Consider the following 26,121-nt stretch of genomic DNA (forward strand, 5'->3'; position numbering starts at 1 on the left):
TTTCACGTCTTTCCTTAAAAGGACTTTATATCCAAATTGGCCATTGCAAATGTTGGAAATAGATTATAGATAAAAATTTTACGCATTGATCTTAAATTATACTCCTAATTAGGAATTGTTTTAAATAGAGCAATATGGTAATGGAGACAAATGTTCAATAATTGATCCCAAAATTTAGCCTACAATTTGAATTTCCTCCTTCAATTCTCCTAAAAAATGATAACTTTTGAAAGCTCATAAAGAAGTATTGCCCTATAGCATAGCCATATTATCAATTATTCATGTTGTTATTTTGGGATCAACACAATTTTCTTATCGTTTTCGTGTTTGTTTTTCCAATGTTTAGGTGTTTTGTGATCTCCCAGCAACTGAAAATTTTATTGTGGTTGCAGGTTTGAATTTATTTTACTCTTTCTTTAGAAGTTTTTCCCTTTCAACAAATAGCTCCCTTTTTTTGTATTGGTGTAACTTTGTTGCTTTAATTTGTTTCCCCTTAGGTAGTCTGCTTTTAAGTTCTTACTGGAATCATAAAGGCCAATTGAGTCACTTCTACGAGCTTCTAGATCTAGGTATTTTAAATCAATTCACTCCCTTCATGATTCAATCTGCAAGTTTGGATTTCGGGTCTTTTGAGTTTTCTAGAAATTATGAACTCAAATTGGGAATGAGAACCTAGAGTTATTTTTTTGTGTATTGTTATTATTATTGGTTAATGATCATGGTCAGGTTTTACAAAAGTGTAGTATCATGTTGTGCGGATATGTAAGGTTATCTAGCGAATGTGATTTCGTATATGCTACTATGAAAATGGATTCCTTTGGTGTTTCAAATTAGTAGTATAAATACGAAATCACAATCGAGTTTATCTTTAGCTTTCTTTAGCTCAATTTATAATTTTTATATCTTTTACTGTAATATCCTACTTTTAAGTTATGCTGGTTTTAAGTTCTGATTTTATGGGTTTTTTATTTTATTTTTTTGCAGCTATTGTGATGCTGAAATCTAAACCATTAAGGCCATTTCCGTGAGTACCGTGCATTAGAAGGTAGTTTCGCTCAATTCATTCTCTTTATAGTATAAGCTACAAGTTGGGGTACCGAATTTGGATTTTTTGAGTTCTAAATTGGCCTAACACAATTCTAAATTAATGGGGCTGATTTTCGAAATTGATTTTAACGCTTATTGTGGTTGCTGATGGCTACTCTCATGTTTTTTCGCTTTGAAATTAAAGGATAACAATGGTTGGAGTGGGTGCAAGTCGATCTTAGTAAAACTGGCCATGGCTCAAGGAAAGAGGGGTTTGCAAAAGTGCATTATCTTATTGTGGTGGTGTTGCAAAATTGTTTCATGAATGTGCTTCTTTAGTTAGGGTACACTTTACTGCTACATTGATGATTGAATCATCTTCAAAGATTATGAGGCTATGGGGCAAAACACAGGGTATTAATTTTCATATTAGGATCAATGCTTTTAAGATTCATTCAAGAGTTACGGTTTTAGTATCTGATGTACATAAGCACAACCTTTTATTTTACTTGGTTTGGAAATTTTATTTTGATCCGAAACGAAGAAGAATAAATTAAGGAAAATGGGAGAACTCACTAATTTGAAACCGGTTAAAAAGAAACTTTCATGTCCGATTTTGAAGATGGGATATCATATCGGGTACTAATGCTATCCCTATTTTTCTTTTGCGAGGTCCATAGCTAAAAAATCTACTTTTCTTACGATTACATAACGGGTATTAATGCTATCCCTATTTTTCACTTGAAGAGTGTGTTGGCATAGTGTACAATTTTTATCCGATATGAAAAATTGGTCACATTTGAGGGATTCCGCTAGCCTCTTGGTCATGCGGGGTGTGTTATTATAATAAAATTGGTACGGTCTGCTTGAATCTGAGCATGATCCAATATGTGCATGTATTTCGATTTTCAATGTACTTAGACGCTGACTTATCAAAATTTCATTAATATATTTATAGCGTTTTCTTACATGGGATATACACTTGCATGGAACTTACCCCATGTGACCACCGCCTGATCACTCAAAATAGGAGGCTATGTGACATGTATTTCTAAGACATTGAAAATTTTATAATGACATTTTATTTATTAGGTAAAGTTTTACAAAAATATATTTGGTTTGACAGTAATTAATTTTTATTACGTATGTTGGGTGATTTATGGATTTTGAAAATTTGTGTAAAACTTGAATATTATTTGCACCTCGATTTGTCCTGCACATTCATCAAAGTTTAGTTTGTTCGTACCCTTTTCTTTTCAACATGTCCTCCCTTTGCTCATTGTTCGACCAGTAGCCATAGTTTTTTCAAAATGTGTTGCGACGTGCCTTCAGGCACGGGCATTCGCTAGTATATAATAAAACAAAGCTGTGTTTGAATTTAATAGATAACCAGCGCTCAAGATTTATCCCTATCCTTCCATAAATCTCTACCCTTCAATTTACAATAGCATTTTGGTAGATACTTGATCCATCCAAGGATTACCATAAACGGCTTTTTGTGGGAAACCCTACCCGCACCGTTATTCTCATCCTTCACACTCCCGTTGTCCTTTTTTTCTTTTTCCTTTTGGGAAAAATCACTTTCCGGCTGTCTCCCTCTCCCTCCCTCTCTCTGTGTTCGATCGACCCACCACCATAGATCCACCACATCCCTCTCTCCCTCCTACCTACAACACCACCGCAAGCCCTCGGAAACCGAATCCCAATCGCTCCTCTCTAGCGATCCCAATTGGACACCACTAACACCACTGACCGGCGTGACAAGTCACCCCTGGAACCACCACCGTTCGAGGTTCTCAGGGTTCGAATCGATGGCATGTAGTTCTTCTTCACCCCAAAAGGTTTGTATTTCTTCACATCTTTCACTAAAAAAAAAGTACGGGTTTAGGGTTTGTTCATTCCCACGGCATAGATCGAAAGAACACCGATTACCTACATGATTCATGTTGTCGTAGGTATGAGTACTTCTCAGGTTATGGTTGTTCTCTCACCAAGGGATTTCTTCTACCGCCAACTGTGGCCGATCGAACTTGCGCTCACCCAAGTAGCGGGAACAACCGAGGTCAAAGGTAACCACTCTTCCACCATCACTGGTAAACAAATGGGTTTCATATGGTTATTTTGAGTTTTGTTCTCGAGTTTTAAATTGAATAGGTTTTTGAAGTTGCAAAAAAGTCAAATTTTATGGTTTTCAAACTCATTTGGTTCGTTGGTGGCAATTGGGAAGGTGGAGCAACTGAAAGTGGAGCAATGTAGGTATATTTGAGGAAAAATGGGTTGAGGTAGACTGGGAACAAAGACACCCACATTGGGCGCATTAAAGAGCATCTAAGGTAGTACTATAATGATTTCCTAATTGTTTGAACATGGTTTCCATATGCTGTTGTTTGAATCAATATAAGGATTTCCTAATTGTTTTACTTAGAGAAGTGGATAGCTAGCACTATAATGATAAGCTACGCCTCACTGGAATTAGTAAATTTCACCACATTCGAAACGCAGTACGTGCTTCATATTCCCCATCTAATGACTTTGAGAGCTTAGTTTTGTATATTTTGATGGTCCTCTCCTAAATTTCACCACATTCGAAATGCAGTACACTGGTTGGAGAAAGCACTGTGCTTCACATTCGTAAGACAAGTTATCAGATTCCCCATCTAATGACTTTGACTCATATTGTTTTTGTCACCTCTGTTTTGAGAGCTCAGTTTTGATACTTCCTGTATGTATCTTCTTAAAAAAAAAGAAAGTTCCATGTTGGTTGGATGTTTTTTTTCTTTTTTTTTTGTGGTCAATATTGGATGTGTTTTTATTTTTACACACATGCATCTCACGTGTTTGTTTCATATTTTTGTTCTTTATGCTCTATTTAACTTAGTTTTTCCAATGATTCCCAATTTAATGAAATATCTGATTTGAACACTTCAATAGGAAAACCACATTTTTTGTTTTTATTTTTGCAATTGTGTTATCCAATTTTTATGTCCAAATAAGCTTTTAGTTTATATGATTTTGTTTCGGATTCTTAAGAGTGGACAACTTCCATGGATTTATTGGGTACAACCGTACAAGATGACTTCCACGGATTACCACACACACTTTTGATGAACCATTCAGTTTTACTTTTTTAGTGAGAACCATTCTCATGCCGTTTAATAGGAGTTTCATGTTCTAAGATTATTATATTGTCACTTGCTCATCAATCTAGCTTTTTTAGATGGTAGCCATTCCTTTAACAAATTGAAACTTATCTCTGAAGCTTCCAAGTCCTTTGATAGAGTGGGAGTTTGGGATTTCTTTTGTCCCAAGTGTGATTGTTAATTCCCTTACGATCCCACATAAATGGGAAAAATGGTGTATAGCAGGGACATCCTATGAAGACCTTTTAAGTAACATAGAATTTACACAACGAATCAACCAGGATAAGGGGCTTTTCGTTTGCTATGAGGTTGGATTCAAATCAGGCACGTTCTTTGTTAGAGAAATTGGTTGCCAGAGTTAAAATGAGGGATGTTTCTCCTCAATCGTACGTTAGAGACTTAATAGTCTGCTTTTTTGTTTTTCTCAGGAATCATCCTACTTTGTCAAAGAATCATGAGACTCCATATTTATGTCAAATTTTCAGGATTTACATTGTGCAATTGTATGTAACTAACTATAAGTCTTGCTATCTATATTTCTGAAATCTCTCACTGTATCAAGTCCTGAATTTTCCTAGAGGAGAGGTTAAATTCACCCCTGAAAATGAAGTTCATATCACAATCCTCTACGGAATGGAAACGCTGCTATAGAGTTCTTGATGACAATGGTTAGCCAATTACCAAATTGCAATTTTGTTCCGGTAGTTTTTCATTTTGGCCCTATCATAACAAGCCTCTATCATTGGTTTAGGATGTAGAATTGTGCCAAGCATTCTGCGTTTTACTAACACGCTTTCAGAGACTGGGAAAATATGTATTATTTTGGGTTTGCTCCTATGTATTTTGAATTATGATTGACTTTCTCGGTTATGCATGAGTTTTTTCGGATATTGATGATTTTTTAATCCTTATGTCCCTTTGTTTGTACACCACCTGATTGGTTAGATTCCTTTGATGGAAATTTCAGCAGCTGAAGAAAACCATTTTACACCTTCAAATTGCAGCTTGAAACACCTCTAGGCAATAAGAACAGCATCAGAACTTGCCACCAAAGAAGACAATAGTAGCAGTAGAAATGAGCACGGAAGAGCCCAATAGCAGCAACAAAAAAGGACACCATATGGAAGTCCATATGCAGCAAAAGTGACAGCCAAATTTGAGACCAAAGAGTAACAAGAGCAACAACACAACAACAACAAACCACAACAAATGTACTTCACACTTAACAACATACTTTGCAGAAAAGGTATGATTGTCACCTTTATGGTGTGAGTTTCTCCTATATGAGCAAGTGTTTTTAGGTAAAATTGTGGCTACATGATGTAGTTAACTTATCAAGATTGTTCCTCGGGGATTTATTTGTTCCTTAAAGCTAGAATCGTGTAGGATCAATTGTTGGCTTCAAAATGGGGAGGAGATGTACCTTAAGGCTTCAGTCACAGTAGAATACTTGGTGTTGCTTATTGACCCTTTTGTAGCTTTGTCAAGCTGACCCTTTCATTTAATTGTGTTCTCTATATTGGAATTTGTAGGTGTTTCATGTTAGTCGTTTATCTTTCTTCAATCGTGAATTGAAACTATCTTAGGTTGGTTGATTCATGTACAAAATTGTGATGCGTCATCGTGATCAATGTGCCAAGTTGAATCCTTACATCCTTTTAAGTACTACACTCATGAATTAGATGGCTTTAAATTGGGCATTGTTTCCAGAAGTTTAGTACTAGCCTATAATTATGATCTCCCCGAACATCTCCCTGTCATTCCTTTAGGCACGGGCGATTTCATGAATATGCTTGGGTCATTATTTTTTGCATAGTTGAATTTGTTGGACAGGGTTTGATATATTGTGCATGAGTCCAGTGTTTATTTGCTTGTGTCGATCGTTCGAGTTGTGCCTTCAGGCACGGGCATGCACTAGTATATATATATATATATATATATATATATATATATATCAGAGCGGTTCTCGGGACATCTATAAAAATGTCTAAAACAACTTCTCATAATTTCTGATCAAACTTCAATGATTCGAGTTGCTCAATGTGATCAGAACATGATTTTAAGAGTACCCGCGAGAAATCAGCAAAAAAAATGACCTGGAAGGGCTTGATCTGAACAGTTCCGAATAGTTTTTTATTGAACGGTTCAAATAAAAACTGCTCAAATCAAACCTTTTCCGGTCATTTTTTTTGTTAATTTCTAGCGGACACTGTTAAAATCACATTCTACACATATTGAATGGTTTGGATCATAAAAATTTGATCGGAAACTATGAAATTGAGATTTGAGATGTTTTTTTAGATATCCCCAGAACCGCCCCGTGTGTGTATCTATATATATATATTATTTACATAAAATAAATATCTCACAGTCTGGTTCGATTAATCCACGGTTTCGTAATGAAAATCTGTGGACCAAACCGTGAGTCACGGTTTTCTAATTATTCAATCCATGTCCGGACTATTATTCCACGGATAAAATTCAAAAGGTATGGATTATGGGATTTCGGCTGGTGTGCCTTTGTTGGTATGGTACTTGGATATCTCGCTGAGGTGGAGATTTGTTGGATTCGACTCGATTTTGGTCTTCCCAGCTTCCGTAGCTTAGACCATGGCCTTGGTGGTCTGGACAAGCGATCAACATGTGATTTGGGAGCTCGTAGCAGGCTTGGTCCGGACCAAGGTTTTGGTGGTCTGGACTAGGGGTCACCGGGGAGGAAGAATTTGCTCTTAGCATGTCTCGTCTGAAGCTGGTCAGCGTGCGCGTTTCAGTTGATTTTTGTTATATTTTAGACCTTCTAAAGATTGGTTTTGGAGTTTTCTTTTTGGTTTTGGACTCTATATGCAAAGGAAACATAATCTAGCAAGGATTCTAGCTTTAGGAAGCAATTTGTGGCTATAAATATAGCCTTGCCTCTTATTAGGGTTTGGACTTCTGTGAGTGAATCCCTCTGAGAGGCCTCTAGGGGGTCTCATCTGTAGAACCTTAGGGTTTGTCTGTTTGATTTTCATCTGCTTCTAGTTGCCCCTTCTATGATGGGTTCTGTAGGCCTTCGGCCACGTTGGAAAATTATATGCATTACGATTATTTATTTTTTGATGACGTGTTTTTATTCCTCGGCAAAATACAAATTACTTGTCACAAAGAGATTTCTGAACTAAACTCCCTTGACCTTAAAATATTGCACAAGTCTCTTTGATTTAATGTACTATTCCCATATAGACTTAGTGAGTTCAATACATGAACTAACGAATCTATTTAGATGAATTTTTGAGGAACAGGTTAACGAACCGGCTGACAGGTTGGCTGACAAACCAGAGAAGTGTGTCAACCGGAGGGCACCGGACGACAGCCTGGTCGACCACCCAGACGACCGATCAGAGTAATTTCTGTTGATCAGTAAAGTTCCAACGGCTATATTTTCGTCTGATCAACTCTCCAACAGCTCCAATATTTTATGAACGACTAGTAGGTGGATGGATAACTATAGAAGGGATGAAGAATTCATTGATGAGCACCAAGAGACAAGCTACAACATTCTACATCTTTCAAAGAGCAAATCCTCAAAAGATCAAGCCTACAATTCTCCTTGTTCTTCCACTTTCATATTTTCCTTGAGAGAAAATCTATACAAGTCGTGAGCATCTTTTATACTTTCTTCACAAACTTGTAAATCCTAAGGGAGTGTTTGAGTCAAACACTCGAAAGCTTAGAAGACCAAATCTGTGTTGAATTTGGGCGTTATTGTTTTCAAGAGCTTTCGGAGAAAACTCTTGCGGTTGCACTAGCTCCTTGGGAAAGCTAGAGGTGTACGGTTGTTGTAAGCACCCGCAATACTTACTACTTGTAATCTTTTTGGAGATTAGTGGAAGTGGATTAAGTCGGACCGTGGACAAATCTGGACCAAACCACTATAATCGGCTTCTATCTCTCTAACTCTCTCTTTTACTTGCTCATATTGTTTCGATTAAAAAATTGTTAGAGATTATTTTTATTGGCAATTTTAATTAGCAACCCTAATCACACGCCCCCGCCCCCGCCCCCCCCCCCCGGTTGTCTTTTTGGGTAACAGGCCATTTGGAAGATCATTTGTTTCAGTGATTCTTTTTGGTTGAAACTGTACGGTTTCGTAAGAATCAACTGTTTCTGTGTGACATCCGGTCACGTTTGTGGAACAATATTCCGTATGTGTCTCTTGGTTTTTAAACCCTAGGGGTTTTGTGAGACTTGATGAGAGAGTGATGGCCCTCCAATCTACATTTATTAGTCTTTTATTTTTGTTAACTGTTTTTAATTATGTGTTTTTGATTTTATAGGTTGCTCGAGCCCGTTGTCCAAGACTTTGGATAAAAAGAAGATTTTAAAGAAGTTTGGGATTGAAGTGCAAAATGCATTGAAATTTTTGATGGTTAATTTAATATTAGACAAAGTCAAAGGGCCTTTGTGTGATATAAGTCTTCAATACCTATATAAACCATCTAACCTACTGGTGAAAGGGGCTGCCGTGGAAAAGAAAGACAAGTTACAGACGAAGGCTGCGCAGAAACGAAGAACGGGGCTGTCAGAGCCGTGACTTGTGCTCCGATTTTCTTTTTCCTTTCAACTTTTATTTGAAGCTTTGTTCAATTATTCATACTCCGGTAACTCGTTTTTAATTCTTGTTCTTTATAAAAGTTATTCACTAGTTTTTGATTAGTTGATATTTCTTGTTTATTTTTCATTCCAAGCAATAGAAGCATGATGCAATCTAGGGTTTCTTTTCTTTCTTTCTTAATTATGAGTGAGTAGTCGTAAATGTCACGCCCTAGATTTTCAACATAAATAATAATCATTTTCAATAAATACAAACAATATTGAAGTACCGGTAATACCCAAATGACTTATTTTCCCCAGTTCTCAAAGTTAAATTTAAAAGATACAAGTTTGGCTCGAAGCCCCAAGTTATCAAATACCATAATAATATTACAGTTTTCATTAATCTTTCTTCCGAATACTACTTCCAAAAAAAAATGCAAATTCAACTCCTTCTTTATACCTCCGAGACACGTGAACAACAAGCACGAGATGCGCGTCATGCCAACTTCCTTGCTTTTTACCTGAAAATGATAGGTTGAGCTACACTAGCCCAGTAAAGAAATCTATACTCAAGTTATATGAAAATGCGATGAAATATGCGCCAAACGTGAATGAGACTCAACAATTGAACATGAGACACAAGAGGGATTACCACAATGAACTAACAAATTTAGACTTCGAGATTTCAGACATCTTAGCGATAACCCTAACCATCCACATGTCAACTAGAAGCAACGTCAAAACTCATATCGATCGATCAAACATCAATAATAGTTCAACCATCTAATAATTTTCCGAATGAATGTCGCAAACCACCTTCTCATTTCATACCATCTACCGTAGAGCCTCATTTCATAAAACTTTTCCATTTGAATTTCCAAAACAATTTCGAGAAAACACATGACCACCACGGGTCAAGCTCCGTTGATTCGAGCTTGAATACCGGAGTCCGTTGATTTGTGCTCAAATACCGGATCCGTTGATTCGCTCAAGAATACCGGAGGATTTTTGATAAAAATCCTCTTTTCAAAACTTGAATTTCTTTCTTTAAAATAAACCTTGATAGAGTCAACCGTTAATTCACTTTTTCAACAGCCACAATCTCAAACAACCAACAGTACAAACATCAACACAAACTTCCAAGTCAATCATAATTCATTTCATCATGTGAGACATTCAATTGTGTTACCACCCCTTGCGTCACATTGAATTCTCTCCACCTGGGTTTCCGCATTACCACACCTTGCGTTGCGGGCCCTCTAGAGTCTCCGCATTACCACACCTTGCGTTGCAGGACCCTCAATTCAGAATTCACAAATCACGTAAACGTAAAAGCATTATCAATCCGTATATAAGCGAACATCACTTTCCAAACTCACAGTCGTTCTTGCATCCTTATCCATGTATACCAAACTCATAAGCACACCCATTGCATATTGATAAATACTTTAAGCCCGCGTTATTCATCAAAGTCTATCACAACGCCCTACGTCACGTATCGAATCCACAAATACTCTACGACACACCACCCACTAGGTTCCTAACGGAAAACATATAGAACGAGAACACGAGTCACAATACTACCCATAGGATCACTAGACAAACTCACGTCTACTCGCAACATTCACCACTTATCCCCTTATAGCCCACGGTACTCCTAAACAACCTTACATCACATATTCCATTTACAACGACACTAAGATTACGCTTAATGGGTATCGAAGGAATTTGAATGATCATTAACTCATAGGAACTCAAGTAATCAAGCTTAGGGATGGTTTAACGATGTTTAAAAGGTGTTAGAAGTGATTGGGAGTCAAAACAAACGAACGAGAATCAACGGACCAAAACTGTCCCAGAGAGCAGTCAGTGTTCGACAATTCATTAAAAATTCCACATTCAATATTTTTCAATGATTCTAGCGCCAAAAGATCACAAACTTACCAATCTTTAAAACCCATAAGGACCCATAACCAATAGCGTCATTTAGCTATAAAAAAACGATGAAAAACCCGCAGCCCTGTACGCTGCCCAAATTTCCAGATTTCAGTTCAATCTTCTAAAAATCACTATAAATCGAGTGCTTAATATTTTTGAGTGATTCCAGTCCCAATAGTTGGGCGATTGAATGAACTTTGAAAGACGCAAAGGAACCCTAGTCAAATCTGCACTCCAAGGGTGGTTAAACAGGGGTTTACCGAGGCTACACGAATCTGCCTGACAGATCGACATACCTCCACTCAATCAATCATAACTTTTTGTGTACTAAGAGTTTTAAGACGATTCCAGTGGCAAATGAAAGCTGACTTCAAGATCTTCGAACCGATATAAAGTTTGCATGAAACGGATATCGGATGAGGAAGTTATGGCCGTTCGAAGTGGGCTGAAACCCAGAAAACGAGACAGATTGCAGACCAGTATTCTAGATATCACCATAAATTCAATTCTCAACGGTTTCGAGTGATTCCAGCGGCATTAGAACGGGCTCTAAGTCTACTCTATTTCATACGAAGGAACCAAAATTCAATCATGAGCTTAAGAAGGCGTAAAACCCCAAAAACAAAGACCCTGTTTCTGCAGAATTTCGGAAATGGAACAAACAACCTCAAACAACGAAACAAAGCACGATCTAGGTACATAAACACCGTATAAACGCATAACAAGAGTAAGAGATCCCTACCTCATGGGTTTTGAGCAAAACCCGAACCTTTGACCAAGTCAACCAAGCTCCCACGCGGTCCGATCATGATTTTTCTTGGATATTCGGAAAGCCCATGCTTCGTATAGCAACTTTAATTCTCGGGCCTTGTCCGGAATCACCCCCTAGGTAGATGAAATCGAAGAGAGAAGAGAGGAGGAAGTTTTTCGGAGGAGAGGAGGAGAGAGAGTGCCGAGAGAGTGAGAAAAGAGAAATGGAGAAAGTAGTCTCCTGGGGAAATTGTAGAAGTGGGGAGCAATCCCCCGCTTCTCGCACCACACTCACACGTGCACCCTTCACACAATTACCCTTATACCCTCTCACGAACACGTCACACCGAATATCCGCACTGTCTATCTCGACGGGCTATACATTAACAAAAAAAAATATAGCCTAAAAAAAAAAATAATACGGGTCTCTACAGTAAAGGTAGGGTCGCGGGGTGATTAGCACACCGTGGTCAGGTCGGACACGTTCTGCTCCTGTTTTGGAATAATAATGCAAAAGCAATTTTAGGTTACTAGAGAACATTCGTTGGACGAACCCGGGCATCGTCGGAGCCCATGTGAACGGGAGAATGGGGGTCCAAAACTCATTCTCCGCTGCGCATGGGTAAACGGCGACCATAAAGATTCGCATCTTTCGGTGTATCTTTTTCTCTCTAAAGTCGAATATTTTTAAGAATACTGAATGGAGCAGATAAGTCCGAAACTGGTTGCGAGTGCTATGAATCCTACGACCGTACCTCTTTTTTTAATTATTTGAAAAGTTCAATTATTTCGTAAGTTTAGTTAATCTCATCATCAAACTACAAGGGGTGGCTACCTAAGAGCCAGTTAAATTATAATCAACCCGAGTTTTTAGTTAGCACACATCACCGTCCTTAGTGGATTCGACTCCGGTCTTATCGGGTATTGTGCTACGTCGGTTTCCGCCCTACGCTTGGGGCAACCCATTATTTTAGGTCTAGGAATCGGTCAAGCAGAGAGTCTGAATTTGGTGAGAGATTCCAATTGGGCTTTTAATTTGGTAAGAGAACTTGTATTTTGGGATTTGTGAGAGTCTTTTAGTGAGGGCTTTGTTTGTTTGTCACTATTGTAGCTCTTCGGAGTATCGTTCTCTTCACATAATGAAATCGTCTCCCATTCGCTTGCCCGTGGAGTAGGCTTACCGCTGTAAGCCGAACCACGTATATGTTGGTCTTTCCTATTCATTTTCTTTATTTGGTTTGGTTTATCCGTTGCTTTTTCGCATATCTGTTTGGTTTGGTTATTTTCTCAATATCACGGCCATCAATAATCGTCAGATTTCTGTTGGGTCCTTCGGAGGCCCGCCGCACAAACACGGATCTCTTAGGTCCGGACCGGTTTTCATGATTTTGCACAACCTTCTTTTTGTGTGTGTGTGGTGTGATTGAAGTAATCCCGTCAAAGGTAAATCGTAGTCCTAGCATCAATCTAGGAATTTTAGTAATAAATCATGATAGCTTTACTTCAAAATGACTTCATCAGTAATCAGTAATTAGTTCTCTTCTTGGCCTTCTACCTCTTTTATCACCCTCAATACAATTCAAAAAGAGTCGTGCTATACGTACCGATCGGCCGGGAGGGATTTCATACCGACCGGCCGCGCCGGGCCGTCTCCGGCCACCGGACGGCCGATCCGAGCCGTCCAAAAATTCTAAAAAAAAAAACCGAGGGGCCCAACGCGGGAATCAACGGCATCCGAGGGGTGTAGGGTGCTTGATCCGAGCACCCCTTTTTTGTGTATATACACGTATATACATATATACAAGAAAAAAGGGTGCTCGGATCAAGCACCCTACACACCTCGGATGCCATTGATTCTCGCGTGGGCCCCATCGGTTTTTTTTTTTAAAATTTTTGGATGGCTCGGATCGGCCGTCCGGTGGCCGAAGACGGCCCGCCGGCGGCCGGCGGTACGTTTTCTCTCCTCCATGGTCGGTACCTATATCATTTCTCATTCAAAAATCATCCCGGCTCAAATACTTTTCTATCATTCGTCGTCATTCAAAATCACCCTCCTTAATTGACCTACATTGCAAATGACGATCCCATCTCCAATGGTTAATACAATCTGTAGTTGTTTTCACTCCAAACTCTTCCCTAGTGCACTCATCACTTTCTGGCTTGACTAAGCTGGGATTGTAGGCTTATTAACTTTTTTGGTTCCCAAAGTATTATTTTTGTCTCATTTTCGTCCCTGATGTAAACATTGAAGATACTTAGTCCCCAACGTATCAATTTTGTACCAATCAAGTCCCCAAGTCTAATGTCGTTACCCCATCTGTCAAATGAGGGGCATCCTCGTCATTTAACTCACCCCAAATTCCTGTCAAAGAAAAACGGGGAAAAAAGAAAAAAAGAGAAGAGAAGAGAAGAGAATAGAGAGATGTGGCTGTGGGGGTTTCACGGAGGTGGTGGTGAGAAAAGATAGTGGTTTGGGTGAGGGAGGGATCGGAGACAGAGTGCAAAAACCTCAAACCCCTCGAAACCTAGTTCAAAACAAGCGAAAACAAGGTAAAGGGTTGTGTTTCTCAGGTCTGCATCCGAGCCTACCTTGACTCGGACAAGAATGTTGTGTTTGTGGCCGATTTTGACTCGGTACTCACCAAGGGACTCGCGGCTTACTAGTTCAAGGGCTTTCGGGTCGGTTCGTGGAGGAGATTCTACGGGTTTCACTTGATTTTGTGGTGCTTCTGCCTTCTTGTGTTGCAACAAAGCTTGACGCCGTCGACGAATAATGGGTTCTTGAATATGTTGAAGTTGATGCAAAGAAGGCTTTGGAGGTTAATAAGGAAGCTGAAAAAGGCCGTGACTTTGGTATAAAAAGACGAAAATCCCATGGAGGGTCCGAATTTGAGCTCAAAAAATGGGATTGTAGCTGAAAAAGATAGAGTGATTTTGGTAAAAGACGGAAACCCCGTTGAGGATTTGAATTCGGATTTCATGAAATGGGATTGGGGGTGGGGATTTGGTTGTTGGAGTACTGTGCTCCGGAGTTAGTGGTCATGATGATTTAGGATCATTTTTCCGGTTGTTTTTTTTTATAGTAAATTAGGGGTGGGTGAATGACAAAGATGCCCCTCATTTTGACGGATGAGACTAATGGTGTTAGATTTGGGGACTTGATTGATACAAAATTGATATGTTAGGGACTAAATTAATGTCTTCAATATTTACATTGAGAACGAAAATGAAACAAAAGTAATACATTGGAAACCAAAAAGGTTAATAAGCCTGGGATTGTACCACTAGACAATATTAGCACAACATTTCTTGAGAATAGTACCAATTAGACATACTCCAATATGGATCATATGGGGATCGATCGTGGAGAAAATTTCTAGTAGTATTTTCTAGTAAGATCGAGACTTACAGTTGGGTAATGTGGCAAACAGTCCCATTGCAATCGCATTTGATACCGGGATTCCAGAGAACGCTAGTGTTGATGGCGACTCCACTGCATGGTTCTCCGCTTATGTGTAACGCCCCGACTTTTCGGAAGTAAAATAAAATAAAATTTTAAGAAAATTTGCTAAATAAATATAATTTTTCAAAATAAAGTTTAACTATTACAGTCACAAGATAAATTTGTTGATTCAAAATACATTAATTTCAGAGCTGACTCTAAGCTTGATACAAATCCGAAACATACTCGATCTTCGTTCCTGATATTCTTTTCGTGTTGAACTGCAACATCTTCGAATCATCTCCAGTGAATCCTGCGCCCTCTAGCAAATTGATCGCCGAAGCAAACAATTTGCCAGGATACAGACGTATCCGTGAGTGATAAATCACCCAATAGAATAATCCAACCCAACCACCCCTCTTACATTACAGATAGCAAGCAGCAGGATAATAATAGTGCAAAAAATGCAAGACAAAGTTTGTTCCACATAAATCAGTTTATTACTATCCATTAACTTGTCGTGTAATCTAAGATCTCCTCCGCGGGATCTTTCTTCCCTCAACCGCTAGCCATGCTCGGTCCCATGAGGTCACTTCCCTTTGCTGTCGCAGATGCATCTAAGTTATGTACCGAGTATGCATCCCAATAACTACAACAAGGGGAAAGCTTATCATGCCTGAATCACAACTAGGGTTCGCCTATCTTATATACCACTTCACCATCATCACTGGACACACGCCAGTTTATCAAATCATCACTGGACACACGCCAGCACTGGACACACGCCAGTTTATCAACTCATCACTGGACACACGCCAGTTTATCAATTCATCACTGGACACACGCCAGTTTCAATCTCATCACAAATCTCAACATCACGCCTGCAGGCAATCTAGAAATAAAACTTTCCAATTCATCCATTATCTAGCATCGTCTAGGTGAATTCTACTCGCATACCACCCCATGTCTCTAGGGTCCAATCTAACACTTAAATCAAGTATCGATGCAATATACAACAAATCAATAATAATTAAAACAATTAATAAACAATGTAATCACGCAGCTTATTATGAACGGGCCGTTGCCCTTAATCTTGTATGGTCACAATGTCAATAATCAAGTAAGAGTTTTAAAAGGAAAATTTTATGGGCTCTTATTAATTAATTCTAAGATAATATATTAATTAAAAACTAATTAAATACATTAAATAGATAAAAATATTGAAATATTTAACATGACCAAAATAAGAGTCCTAAAGGTTCTATACAATCAGTTGAGTGCCAAAAGTTGAGTTCGGAGGGTCGCGGAATTATTTTAAATAAAGACGTTAAATAAAGTGGCTGAAAGTGAAGTAAATAAATAATAAATAATTTACTAATTAAAATATGTTGAGGTTAACAAAGTTTCATCTTCGGAATGTAGGGAGTCTAAATAAAATTACTCGGGCATTAATAATATGGTTTATAAGGTCGTAAAGAATTTTTGATTTAAAATGCTATAGAAATAACAATAAATAGTAAATTAAATTAAAAATATATTATTTTAACAAGATATCATATTTGAGATGCAAGAAGTCTAGGAAAAATTAGTTTGGGTGTTCAAACGTTGTTTGGAAGGTCGCAAAGATTTTTCGTTTGCAAACTTTGATAGATAACGAATAAATAATTTAATAAATAGATAATTAGATAAAAAAAATAATCTTAACAAGTTATGATCTTTGAGGTATGAAAAGTCTAGGAAAAATAGTTCGGGAGTCAAAAATAAGGTTTGGAAGGTCGAAAAGTCGTTTCGAAACATTTAAAAACAACTAAATCTACCAGATAAATTAAACTGGTATAATTAATACGTTTTATACTAAGTTGATATTACATTGTAAGAAAATAATACCAGATCAGTAGTTTTTTATAATAATAATATCACACAGATTGTAAAATAATTATCAGAAAGGTCATCTTCTTCGCAAATAATTACAAATAAAGTGTCGGGCTCAAAAATAATATCAATTTGCTGAATACGGCAGAAAACGCGCGGCAACTATATTTTTTTTTCGTTCGGGACATAGGGTTAAGCATATAAACACTTAATATACTTGGGGAAGAGGTTGGATAGGATTATAATACCTTTAATCGGATCGAATTGATTTAAAAACGAATCTTGAATTTTGAGATAGAAGACTTCGGATTTTTTTTTGATCGGGAGACTTTGGAACCAAATTGGACGATGCTTGGTGATGCTAGGAGTAGTAGGAAGAGATTGGAATGGTCGGATTGAGTTTTGGTTGGGTCTTGGTACGAAACCCACTTTTCTCTCTCTTTCCTTCTCTCTCTAAAATTCCATGGATTGAAACTTGGTTTTCTATGGTTTTTCTCTCTCTTTTGGACTGGTAGGGCGTGGGGAATATTGTGGTGTAAATTTCGTGGGTCAATGGGGTGGGGTATTTATAGGAAAATTTTGGTGGAAGAGAATAAGAGTGAATTTAATAGGGTTGGGTTCATGGGATTTGGAATGGACGAATTTGACTTGGTTTTTGGGTTATGGAGGAAGTAGAGACTGAGTAGGAGACGGAGAGACGGGAGGAGTTTGAGGTGAGGAAGGAGACGGAGTATGCATGTACGCATGTATGTGTAGAAAAATTTTAAAAAAAGAATGCATGCAGATATTGTATGCATAATTGTATTTAAAAAAAAGAATTGCATTAAGGAAAATAATTCTAATAATTTTATATTTAGAAAAAAAATTGGGTCAAAAATCCGGGTCGTTACATTATGTTCCATTGATAATCTGTTGCGGATATTCCCCAATGGTTGAAGATGGAGTTCAAAGCGCTCACTGTCCGAAATTCCAAAAAAGAAAAGAAAAGAAAGAGTTAGAGCTGACATGGTAATCTTGTTGTTTCGAAAAGAAAGTACTATACCATAACGTAAATTAACAGTCAATTGGCAATACAATTCTACAGTTTTATAGTATAATTCTTAGAGAAAACATTCTTTCCGGAGGCGGAGGAAAAGCGGGGTTTTCTGCCACCCCCGTGGGCCTCTTTCGTGGTTTTTTTTGGGTAAGCCGAACCGTTCATCATATAGGGCCTGCAAAATAATATATTCACGCAAAAAATCAACTTGTCCGGATATCGATAGATATGTCAAAAGTTGAGTTTAAGATGAAAGAATAGACGAATGTGGATAGTTTAACTTAAAAAACAGTTGACAGATCCATGCCGTCCATATTTTCGAATAAAACTCAACTTTTGACACACATATCGATATTTGGACAAGTTAATTTTTTGCGTGGATACATTATTTTGTAGGCCCTACAAGATGCACAGTTCGGATTACCCAAAAAAAAAAATGTGCGGTGGGGGCCCACACTAGGGTGGCGGAAAACCCCTTGTTCGCCGGCGCCAAACAGAATTCATTCTCTAATTCTTATACTTCTACTACCGCTTGAAAAAAAAAAAAAACACACTTCGGTCAAAAGCTTTACTTAAGACAAGGTCAAAGGAGTTAAATTTGGATGGTGACTCAATTCGTTGAAGAAAGTGTTGAAAAGATCAAAACTTGATTTTAGTAGACACGTGATCCATGAATGGTGCAGTTTATGTATGTAGTTCATGAGTCTAGTTGAAATGTTCATGTATGCGTGTAAAGAGACATCTAGTGGTTTGTATAGTTGGCTAGGTTCCAATAACTTTATTTCTTCATTGTATCCAACTTTTTCAAAAAAGACATCTAGAAATAGATAGCAGCAATAACTGATTTCCTTATGGAGCAGTTAGTGATGTTCATGTTGATCTATGATGGGACGCTACATCAAGTATTAGTTCAACCTCAAAATTTTATTATGCTATTTCTAAGCTCATTTTTTGTTCAGCTCTTCTGGACCAATCTAAAAACTTTGCGCAACACTGAGTTTTTGCGGAGTCTATATAAACTATGTACTCTAGTGATTGTGATTCTAAGGTGTTACCAAGGTGATGGAAAGTAGAGAGAGTGATTAGAAAGAGTGAGGTTGAGTGGAGTTTATGCACCACAATGAAGTAGTCTATGTGTAAATGAACTAGCGTGAAGTGTTTATTACACAAATATTGAGTTATCTCCTCCCTCAAATCTCTCCTACTTGTTTATGTGGGAAATATTCGTTAGAATTTTTGCAAACTATAATAACTAGGAAAAACACAACAACAAAAATATTGAGAGAATAATATAAGCTCATAAGTAGCAATTTAAGAGAAAACTTATGTAGATCGAGCCACGCATAAAGAGTTGTCGTAAGAGAAGATACGTCCCCTCTTGCACCAAGTTGTATGACGTTCCACTCCCAAGATAAAACAATCCTAAAAAGGTTTGTGTGCAGCTAAAACTTTCTTTGAACCAAAAACCGCCCATATGCTCAAAACAATGAAAATATGTATGTAGTGAAACTCAAGACCAAAAAATCATTTGTGTTCCGCCCCATGACCTTCTCTGGTTTTTTCTTTTCCTGTAGAAGAGTAATATGCTGGGAAGTGTGTATCTCTATGTACTGACTTGGTGTAGGTATATATATACGTAGATTTCCAAAATCAAGAAACCAGCATAGTGCATGTAGTAAATGTTATATATGATGATGATAAGGGGAGGGTAATGAGGTCAACACAATAAATGAGCAAAGAATTCAAAGCCATATTAAACGTTAAAATTTTAAATTATCTCCAACAGTTTAAGTGTAGTTGGTCCATCGAATTTCCAACACAAAGAAATTTCAGAGGAAGCAAACTAGTTATTTTGAAGGACATCTATGGACAGCATAGGTTGGGGAAATAAATTGTGGAGAATAGGTTGGGGGCTTGGGGCCGACCTTCTAAAATTATGCTCTTTTTTAGGATGATATGATGAGATTTACTACCGTATTCCTGAATTCGAAGGAATATTGCCACTTGAATTCCTCATTGTGCAATACGTTGGTGCCTGCTACAGCGCTACTAAATACAAGTGTTCTATTCGTGGAAAAAGAAAAAAAGAAAAAGCGAGAGAGACTACGTAGATATTTGGGAGCCTACTTTTTTGGCTTTTCATTTTCAACTTTCTGCCTTTTTAACTTTTTGTAACAAGAGTAGTGTTTAGAAGATATGTGTTGAAAATAAATTATGGATTAATTTTTTTACCATGTTGCCCCTTTATTATAGTATATAAGTAATGTGTATGAATAATGTGTTAATAATTTTTTTAAGTTATATTGGGAAATTGTTTTCTTCTTTGTTATGTGAACATATATCTCAAACTATTTTTCAATTTATAGGAAAGAAATAAAAATAAGTAAAATAATGAAGTGACATAAAAGATTATGTTTTTTGGTTTGAAGACTTTTTTGTTCTTTATTTTTTGGTAATTGAAAGCCTCCAAGAAAATTTTCAAAGATTAAAATTCCAATATTACTGCCAATTTCAGAAGATTAGCAATTATACCTTCTCTTAGGCCATCCACAATGGTATAATCAAAAGCAAATTGTTTTTAAAGTTAACAATGTTGATGCAAAAGATGGCTCGCAATAATATAATTAAACTTAGCAACATCCTTAGAAATAATCAAATTTTGAAATTTGGATTACCAAAACTAGCAATTTTTTTTAATAATCAAAAATTGTGAACCCCACACCACATAAGTTAACTGGTTCCCAACTTTTTTTTTTTTCTTAGTGTCTAATTTACCCGGATGCAGTTTGAGAGAGAGAGAGAGAGAGAGATGTGCGATGTGTGTGGCGGTGTGGTGGTTTGTGTGTGCTGTGAATGATGACTTTGGTATGAGTTCCATTTTAAATGTTGTCATCAGTGGGGTTTTGGCCGTATATGGTTCTTGCCATGGGGTTGTTGATGCCATGTCAATGAATGACAATGGCTATGGATGTGCTCAGTATATTGGGAACAAGATTGTAGTTGATTATTGGAAGGTGAAGTTATTAGTTTTGGAACAGGTGTCTAGCCCTTTCGTTGAGGAAAACAAATTATTGAGTTTGGAGTTAAGTGGGGTTTAGAGCTTTTGGTTTCATCTTTTTAGGTAGTCGTATATTAGATATGTTGATACAGTTAGCGATAATAATGTTATATGATTCTCTTTGTTCAGATTAGCATCTTTTTGCGTACTCGAGTTGCGTTATATTTGGACCCAGGTGAGTAGTTAAATATGTTAGGTATTTTTGAAAGATCCCAGTGTCCCTTAAAAGTATTTCCTTCAGAAATTTATATGAATGTTATTCAGAGACTCAAAACTGTTTAAAAGTTGTTATATAAGTTGGCATGCGATGAATTTTCTGAGATCAATTGTTAATTCTTTTTGGTGAGAACTTGGTGGATATTAATGGGAACATTTATTTCGGAAGTCCAGGGAACTTATTCCTTCTCGTGTTGGTGACCCTGGCCATTAGGAAAAAGACCGTGTTAGGCCGGTGACCCTAATGCTCAACGGCTTTCTTTCGCCGGATCGTCGTAGGGAAAAGTACCACGGGCTGCCAACCCTGGTGACTCTAAGTTCAATATTGGATCCAATTTTGATGAGATTTATTTTGGCTATGGTACTATTTGAATGTGGTTCTCCATTGTTGATGGAGTTAATGTTGTGATCACCACCAATAATATTTATTGATTAAATACTTCATTGATTAATTATTATTCTATTGGACACCTCGTATGCCAAATTATGTTTAATGGTAAATTATTTTCATCCCCGCTTTCAACTTTATTTAATATGCACATACTTGCTATTCACTGAGCTCGTCAGCTGACAGATTTATTCTAACTTCTCTTTCAGGCATGTTGGGGAGTTAGGAAAGGATTTTGGCGGCATCTCGAGGATTTTCTTTTGTTGACCTCCTTAGGGTGTCTCATTATAGTTTTATTTTAAAAATCGCTTCCGTATTTGAAACAATTGTTAGATAACAAATTCTTTTAATTATTGTTGGATTATTGGATATTGTTTGGTTCATGGGATGGTTGTGCCCCATGTTTATGATGAGCATATTTGGCTTTTGATTTGATTAATAATGAAAAAACGATCATTTGATTTTCGGTTACTTTGATTTTTTCAGGCTGCGTGTTCCATGGGTTAGCCTTATGGTTCACGGCCAGTCACTTCTTATTTTTGGGCCCCCCCACCCCCCCCCCCCCCCCCAAAAAAAAAAAAAAATCATAATAGGAGGGAAGAAAGTCACTGATTTTTTCCCCAAAATTAAGGGAGGGAATCGATATATTTTTGCCCAAAAAAACGTAATGGATGAATGGTGGGAAACAAGAGAGAGAGAGAGAGAGAGAGAGAGAGAGAGAGAATCAAATTGTAGTAGACCTCTTATTTTGGTTATGGACTAAAAGTAACCATTGTGAATCTCAACATTGTTAAACTTAGCAACCTCTTAAATGAATAATCAAAAGCTGATGTATCAACTTTTGGTTATCAATTTTTTATTATACTACTGTGAATGGCCTTAGAGATGATCCCAAAGACAAAAACACAAAACTGATGAGCTGCTATGCTATACAGAATTGATGAGTTGGGTTCGAAAAGCAGTTAACGATTAGGAACCCAGGAACACTCTTTCTGTTGATCTTCAAACTTCCAAGGCAAATGTAAAATGTAGAGACATGGAGGGAGGTTAATATTTAATTATTTATTTAGGGGGCGTGGTTATTTCCAAAATAAGTAAAGGGTAATTTGGTCTTTTTGTTTCCGACAAATAGGAGAAGTAGAAAAGGAGAATGGGAAAAGCCGCTCCAAGCCTTTTTCGGCTTTTGCTCACTAAACCCAAAAACCAAAAATGTGTTATGCCAAAACTCATAGGAGTATATTTGTTCAGCCCCCAAACACCAATTACTGCACTTCCACATGCAAAGCCATGTTTTCCTACTTGCCAATAAATAAATAAATCATTGACAAAGGGGTAGCGGGAAAGGTGCCAACCCATCCCCAATTCAACGAAAGAACGGGATAGAAGAGAGGAATTTCTCCTCCTCGTGGGGTTTTTTCATTTCCCGATCTTAGATTTCGGGGTTTTTTCTCATTCCCCCTTCACCCCCATCTTCCTCCTCCCCAAACCACCATCTGCCACCCTCCTCTGCCTCTTCCGCCGTGTCTCCGACGACTATTTGTTACCGGTTTTTTTTTTTTTTTTTGGTTTTCTTTGGTGTCCGTGTGTAGGATTGCTCCGCGTTTGTGAGGCTTCTATCACCCATGGGTGGATGTTTTTGGTTATTTTCTACAGTACTCCGTTTGTTTGGAGTAGTGGATTTAATTGGAGTTGGATGTAGTTTTTGGACTGAGTCCCTACTGCTGGTTTCTTGATCCTTTGTTTAAGTATAGAGTTTCCTCCTGATGTATTACTCTCTCCATTTCAAATTGGATGTCAATTTTTGATATCCGTGCCAATTTCAATTCTTTATATCTTTCAATATGGATCTCAAAAAATATGCAATATGGATCTTATTTGATAGTTCTCGATTAGTTCTATTATACAAAGTTTTCAAACTCATGAAAAATATTATGGATTAAAAGATATAAGAGACGAAAAATAACACGAGTTTCAAAAATTGTCATCCATTTTGGGACGGAGTGAGTATTTATTAGCAACTGTTATTGTTTTGGTACAAAGATAAATAGAAGGAGAGAGAAAGAGAGAGAGAGTACCTTCGGAAGGAGGAGTAGTACCATTTTGAGCTCGGACAATCTGAACCAAGTCCATGAGGGAAACAAAGTAAAAGGCCAAGGCACAGAGAACTGATTGTGTTGGTGATCCACCCATTACTTTCCTCTTCCTAAGTTAAATGGATTGGTAATCAAGGGAGATCCGTTCAAGCCTCGCCTATATGTACGTGTTCAGAACTTCAGATTATATACAATATTAAAGAGAGAGAGAGAGAGAGAGAGAGAGGGGTGTGTGCCGCGTGGGGAGGGGGGGGGTCTTTCAAAAGTGGACAGTGGCAAAGGACAGAACGCGTATACACAGGGGTGTTCAGGTTTTATAGAAAAAGAATTTTTTGAAAAAAAAGATAATTTCAAGTTTAAAAATTATGTATTTATTTAAATAATTTTTATATCAATATGGATCTTGTTTGATAGATCTCATTACGATCTTTTAAACGGTGCAAAAAAAATTGAAAAAATATTTTTTTTTTTTATTATATTTGAGTTTGAAATTATCTCCGTTTGAAAAAAAGTAAACTTTTTCAAAAGTGGAATGGTATACTAGCTGGCGAGCTACTCCCTTCGATCCAAATTAATCTCCGGTTCAGTCTCAATATAATTTTTAAAGGAAATTGAATTCTGCACTCTTTTTTTTGACATTTACACTCTTTTTTTTGGATTTTAGTGTTGAAAGTGTATGTAATTTTTTTCCTAGAAGACAAAAAAAAGAGTATAAATGTCAAAAAAGGGAGTGTAGAATTCAATTTTTCTTTTAAAATGTTAATATCTTTCAATCTACAATGTCTTTAAAAATTTTAAAAACTTTGTATAATAGAACTAATTGAAATTTATCATATGAGATCCATATTACACATAAAATTCACTATAGATTTAAAGATGTTAACAATTTAAAAAATGCATTGGAGACTGAAATAAACTATTAATTTGGAACAGATGGAGTTCTACGTACTATTCCTATTGCTTTGTTGATCAGGGAGGGTGGGGCTCCCATTCTACTCACAAGCACATGCACCAAAGAGAAAATCAGGTCACATCTGTCTCAGCCACTTGTTGGACGGGCCAGAACGGCCAACTTTTTCTGTTGACTCAAAAAGAATTGAAGACTTGACTCAAAAAGAAAGAGAAAAAACGAAAATGAAAAAGAATGCGAAAAAAGCTAATAGAATTTATTGTCGATGGTCTAAATGTGTTAATTTCGCATTCATGACAATTATAACTATTTTATTTGTTTCTGTCTTATGAGCTAATAGAATTTATGGACAAAGCTTTAAAGAAATTTAACTCCATTGCAAACTCCGTTAACTTGAATAATATTTCTTTAAATTTTAGACGACGATAGAAAATTAAATCTCATCATGTTATCCTAAAGAACATCATATTTTAGAGAAGGTCAGTCTCAACATACTCTCTGCAATTTCTTTTAAAAGTGTTTCAGTAGATTAATACACCGATTAAACGTTGGCATAAAATATGAGATCTCATCTAGGACAATTGTAAAAAAAAAAAAAAAATCCTCATCCATTCTCAAAACAATACCTACTATGCAACTTTTAAGAAACAAATTATTTTTTTTGAAAAAACAAGTATATATTTTTAAGTTATCATTTTGCCTCGTAGTTAATTTTTTTTAGAATAAAGGTTATTTTTTTTACCGCACTATTTATACTAGTATATGACATTTTGTACTTATATTTATATTGGTTAAGAGATTAGCTAGTAGAGTTAAAGATAATTTCTGAACACCCGATTACAAATTCCTAGAGCCGTCACTAAGCTTAAGGTTCTTATATTTGAATCAGAAATCTGAGAGATTAGCCAGGTTGACAGTTGTATTGACTACTGAGCAATGTAATGGTCAGACTCATCAAAGTGTTGAGTGTTGTGAAGAACAACTTGTAAAGCTTCTGCCTTCTGATTAATTGCTCCGGTTACCTCCGTGGAGTCTCCCATTTTGGGAACCACATAACCATGTGTTTGTGTGTGTGCTTTGGCTGTGGTTTGATCACTTAGGGCAAGAAATATTTTCCGAACAAACATCAGTCTTCATTCCAAGGAAATTAACCCCATCTCCACGCACGAAAATATGTGAAATTATATAAAGCACTCAAAGAGTCCCAGAGGGGAGGTGAATGGAACGACCAATTAAAAATTAGCTCAACCACAAATTCAAAGACACAAACCAAGTTCTATACTATGCAATTCAAATCAACATCAAAGTAAATTGCAATAAAGCTAAAGAGCAAGAATACGTTATATACATGGAAACTATTTAGGGTCAACAAATCCTATACATAAAACCACGGCCTAATCTACTCAACTTTCATAAATCAAAATGTTTAACAAGAAGACTTCAAGTTATGAGTTACTTACTTTTATCCCAAGTCACACTTAACTCATCTTCTTGACTAGCTAGCACCATGTGCCCCTTCTTGACTCCATGGACTCCTCGAGCGAAACCACCTTGATCTCCGAGTCAAGCTAGCTCCAATATCATTTGGCCATGTAGAATGATAGGCAACAATGTATGCTGAATTAAAAATGTGAAGGATTTTGAAAAACAAATCAAACAAGAAAAAATACATGATTA

The 26,121-nt window shown here is 37.0% G+C and overlaps 1 protein-coding gene and 1 long non-coding RNA gene across 5 annotated transcripts in view; both read right to left on the minus strand.

The window, feature by feature from the left end:
• LOC131301121 (probable LRR receptor-like serine/threonine-protein kinase At1g56140) overlaps positions 1-23,751 on the minus strand; it is a 477,161-nt gene extending 453,410 nt beyond the window's left edge. For 2 of the 4 annotated variants that reach the window (XM_058327282.1, XM_058327281.1), the window contains exon 1: positions 23,517-23,737. In XM_058327282.1, the coding sequence (XP_058183265.1) occupies positions 23,517-23,631 (115 nt within the window). In that variant the 5' untranslated portion in view covers positions 23,632-23,737. Of the gene's footprint in view, positions 1-23,516 lie in introns of all 4 variants that reach the window. The other 2 variants (XM_058327280.1, XM_058327283.1) reach the window with 2 other exon arrangements.
• Positions 9,020-11,655, minus strand: LOC131301162 (uncharacterized). The gene is made up of 2 exons (XR_009191175.1): positions 11,422-11,655; positions 9,020-9,262 (listed from the first exon to the last, which is right to left on the minus strand). It is a non-coding gene; the product is annotated as an uncharacterized LOC131301162 (long non-coding RNA).
• Positions 23,752-26,121: the final 2,370 nt, after the last annotated feature.

This window comes from Rhododendron vialii, chromosome 9a (genome assembly GCF_030253575.1).
Source record: "Rhododendron vialii isolate Sample 1 chromosome 9a, ASM3025357v1".
In the NCBI taxonomy this organism is placed as follows: Eukaryota; Viridiplantae; Streptophyta; class Magnoliopsida; order Ericales; family Ericaceae; genus Rhododendron; species Rhododendron vialii.